At 41.3% G+C, this 4,363-nt stretch overlaps 1 protein-coding gene across 1 annotated transcript in view; it reads right to left on the reverse strand.

Moving 5' to 3' along the window:
* The window catches only part of LOC106871513 (leucine-zipper-like transcriptional regulator 1), a 28,510-nt gene that overhangs the window by 13,839 nt on the left and 10,308 nt on the right, over nucleotides 1–4,363 (reverse strand). The window contains exons 7-12 of the mRNA XM_052978094.1: nucleotides 3,724–3,863; nucleotides 3,071–3,217; nucleotides 2,847–2,901; nucleotides 1,968–2,078; nucleotides 1,126–1,218; nucleotides 96–185 (exon numbers count right to left, since the gene is read on the reverse strand). Of these exons, the coding sequence (XP_052834054.1) occupies nucleotides 96–185; nucleotides 1,126–1,218; nucleotides 1,968–2,078; nucleotides 2,847–2,901; nucleotides 3,071–3,217; nucleotides 3,724–3,863 (636 nt within the window). The remainder of the gene's footprint in view (nucleotides 1–95; nucleotides 186–1,125; nucleotides 1,219–1,967; nucleotides 2,079–2,846; nucleotides 2,902–3,070; nucleotides 3,218–3,723; nucleotides 3,864–4,363) is intronic.

Here is a 4,363-nt window from a genome sequence, read left to right on the forward strand (position 1 = left end):
TATATATATATATATATATATATATATCCTACATTGTTAAGTGTCTCATAAAAAAAAATCAAACCCCTGAAGTGACCAAAGTGTAGTGGACTTACCAATTGGGTCCGGGCCCTTTTAATCTTTATTTTCAACAGGGGAGAACGGGCGGCCACCAAAGCTATATGAGCTGGAATCTCTACCTTTTCCTGAAAAAAAAGAGAAAAAAAAAGGCACAGTTGACCATTCACTATACATTGGTTTCAAATTAGGGCACAAGACCAACAAGTTTAGGGAGAAGGCAAGTCCTCAGTTTTTAGCTGGTCCCTATTTCATTGATCCTGAAAGGATGCAAGGCAAAGTTGACCTCGGCGGAATTTGAACTCAGAACATAAAGATGACCAAAATGCTGCTAAGCGTTTAGCGTGGTGTGCTAACAATTCTGCCAGCTTGCTACCTTACCAGTTAATATATATTGACAATATTACAGATGACCAGTCAACTGGTCAACACAAATTGACAACATTATGATTGACTGGTCAAGATGTTATGATAGTGTTATACTTGACAGGTAAACATGAAGCACAGCTGACCAGCCAATACACATTGGCAATATTATGGCTCATCAGTCAACATATATTAACATGGTCAATTGGTCAACACATTTGACAATATTACGATTCATTGGTCATAATGATAATGTTATATAATTGACTGGTCAATATGAATTACTGCTGGCCAATTAACTGATCAACATAAGTTAAATCATTTTAAATTTATGAAAGACATATCTCAGAAAACAACAGAATATTCTGGTAAAATGTAGAGGAAGCAACTATTATTATTATTAAGGCGGAGAGCTGACAGAAACATTAGTGTGTCGAAAGAAATGCTTAGCAGTATTTCGTCCACCGCTACATTCTGAGTTCAAATTCTGCTGAGGTCAACTTTGCCTTTCATCCTTACACAACACACAAGCCTGGTCTGGGAATTGAACTCACAATCGCACAGTTGTAAGCTGGATGATCTAACCACTGAACAATGTGCCTTCACACACTTTATATCATTAGAACACTAACACACACACACATTAACTGACCTTATCGGAACACACACACACACACACACACACATTCTCTCTGTCCTTACCGATCCCACGATGAAGGAAACATCACAGAACTGACGACTTTCCAGCAGACGTTCATAATCTTCATGAAGAGTACACTTTGGGTAACTGGAGAACTGCAAAAAGAGGAGGGGAAAAAAAAAAGGGTCCATTCTTTAAAAATAATTTTCACCTTTTAATAGCAAAGTTTAAAACTTGTGAGTTCAAAATAATTTTGGTTGGTTGGCTAGCTGGCTTCATGCCCTTGTTTGACGGGGCTTGGCTCATTCCAAATTAGTGGTCCCAGATGTGAATCATGTGCAGAGCCAACAAGGTCCACCAGTGCTTGCCATTGCTGGCAATCCCATACTAGCCTCGCTGCATCCTCCAAGGTGACAGTGAGCCTTTGGAGACCTTCCCCAATCACGTCCAGCCATCTGGTGTGGGGGCCTGCCACTACGGAAGTCCTGCTGGTGCCATTGCTCAATCGCCCAGAAGACAAAAAGCTCCACATCTACAATGCATTGGTCTTCTCAATTCTCCTTTAACGAGTAGAAACGTGGCCCCTCTTAAAGACACCTGGTAATGAGGATTGATAGCTTTGACAGCAGGCCTGAGAACCATTAAGAACATCAGACGATACCATCGTGTTTCCAACAAAGAAATGTGCGTGCGCATGCACCAGCCCATAGCCTCCTACCTCATAGCTATCCGTGGCATGTGCTGGTATGGACATATCCTCCATCTCCCACTAGATCATCCTATAAAGGTATACTCTCAAAATTATTTTACTGGATTTTAATGTAAAACTTATAAAATATACTGAGGTCAATGTGTGCATATGCATGCATGTGTGTGTGTGTGTGTGTACATGTTTATCCCTTACCTGGAATCTGTATATCTCTCCACTGCGGACATTATTGTCCACTGTGCCACCAAATATATACATTGCATCTGCAACAACGGCAGCAGCGTGAAACAAGCGTCCAGTCGGTACCTGCAACAAGAAGCATCAAAACCCATCTCTGTGAGAAAAAAGTAACAACAACAACAACAACAACAAATATGAGGGGGGGAGGTGAATCGGTGCATGGCCACAAACTTAGGTGGCGTGGAGCAAGGGTACAGTCCCTTACAATCATCCTTATCACCTTCAGCCCCCACCAAGGCATTACTGTCAGGAGATCCCCCCCCCCAAGACATACAAGGTTGATTTACTCATCACGCATGGCGTATTAAATGAGCAAGATCATAAAAATTCCCCTGAACGAGACCCCTGTCTGTCTCAGAGTTACTCATTCACATCCTTTCACACACATTTTTAGGGTCTTAGTGATTCACATGAAAAAAGGAATTGGATCTTTTTCGTTGTCTTCCAACCACAAATTTTAATCTGAAAATTTTCCAAAAAAAAAATCTACTTTTGATATAGTTTTGCACGTTGATGACAAATATCACATATGTTATTCTGGAAGATTTATGATTAAAGAAGTTAGAAGCAAGTTATGTATTTCAGGGGTGTATATTCCGGGAGTGCTAGGTCTCCGCATCGGAAATGGCAAATCTAATATATAAATCCGGTTCTGTCTGTCTGTTTTTTTGTGCGCTTATAACTCGAGTATTATTCATCCGATTGCACCGAAATAACATAGTCTCTGACATTAAAATAAAAAAAGCCAAGGAAATAGCTTTGATTATAAGTCTGCCTCAATCAGACTTAGCCTGGGGTTAAACAACAACAACAACAGATCTATTGTGGTTTTACCTGACTATCTCTGGAAGGTTCTATCACTGACCAGGTTTGGGAATCCAAATCAAAACTAGAAAGAGAGAGAGAGAAATGGTGTAACAGGCAGACATCATCATAGAATAACATACATACATATAGACAAATAATATACATACATGCAGACAATATACGAGGGTGAGTCAAAAAGATTTCAATGCTAGAAAACTGACAGGATGGTACCCACAACTTCTTTTACTCACCAATGAAGGTCATTCGGTAGTGTTTGTCCAGTGGCGCCACCAAAGACATAAAGGTGACGATCATAAGCAACCATGGTGTGGCCATACCGCTTCTCTGGTGGAGGGGGTGCTCCCCGAAGGATGTGTTCCGTTGAGATAATCGTCCACCTGACAACAACAGGAATGAAACAGTTATTAACAATCATTTACATAGTAATTAAACATTGATTTGATATTAATTAACCAGTGAGTTTGACATTCATTAGGTAGGTATACAATTGCTTATTCATTGCACCCCATGTCAAATGTGGTGCGCACATGAAAAAACTGCACTAGTGCAGGCACGGGCATGGCTGTGTGGTAAGTAGCTTGCTTATCAACCACATGGTTCTGGGTTCAGTCCCACTGCGTGGCACCTTGGGCAAGTGTTTTCTACTATAAGCCTTGGGCCAGCAAAAGCCTTGTGAGTGGATTTGGTAGACGGAAACTGAAAGAAGCCCACCGTATATATATCTTTTACTCTTTTACTTGTTTCAGTCATTTGACTGTGGCCATGCTAGAGCATGTCTCTTTTTTTTTTTTTTTTTTTTTGGGACGAGGGGGCCTGACCTGTAGCTAAACAACAACAACAACAAAACAGGGAGAGAGAGAGATTAGTAAGACAACGAACTTACTGGTTCTGATCAAATCTAAACTGGAAAAGATTGTTGGTGATTTTGGCTCCACTTTGTCCTGAGAAGACAAACATTGAGTCCCTGGCCACAGCTAGGGCAAAGTTACAGCAGGTTGGCGGGATGTTCCCAGTTTGGTTGACCTGTAAACACAAGACAGGGTTAACCCTTTAGTGTTCAGATTATTCTAACAAACATAACATGCTTATTGATTCACATTGATTTGAATTAATCATGGATTATCTCATATCTTCAAGATCTTGATGGTGTAAATAGTTAATGTAGAATAACATTGTATTATAGGTGTGAGAGGAGGCGCAATGGTCCAGTGGTTAGGGTAGCGGACTCACGGTCACAGGTTCGCGGTTTCGATTCCCAGTCCGGGCGTTGTGAGTGTTTATTGAGCGAAAACACCTAAAAGCTCCACAAGGCTCCGGCAGGGGATGGTGGCGAACCCTGCTGTACTCTTTCACCACAACTTTCTCTCACTCTTTACTTCCTGTTTCTGTTGTGCCTGTAATTCAAAGGGTCAGCCTTGTCACACGCTGTGTCACACTGAATATCCCCGAGAACCACGTTAAGGGTACACGTGTCTGTGGAGTGCTCAGCCACTTGCACGTTAATTTCACGCGCAGCAGGCTGT

Source organism: Octopus bimaculoides, chromosome 30 (assembly GCF_001194135.2).
Source record: "Octopus bimaculoides isolate UCB-OBI-ISO-001 chromosome 30, ASM119413v2, whole genome shotgun sequence".
NCBI lineage: Eukaryota > Metazoa > Mollusca > Cephalopoda > Octopoda > Octopodidae > Octopus > Octopus bimaculoides.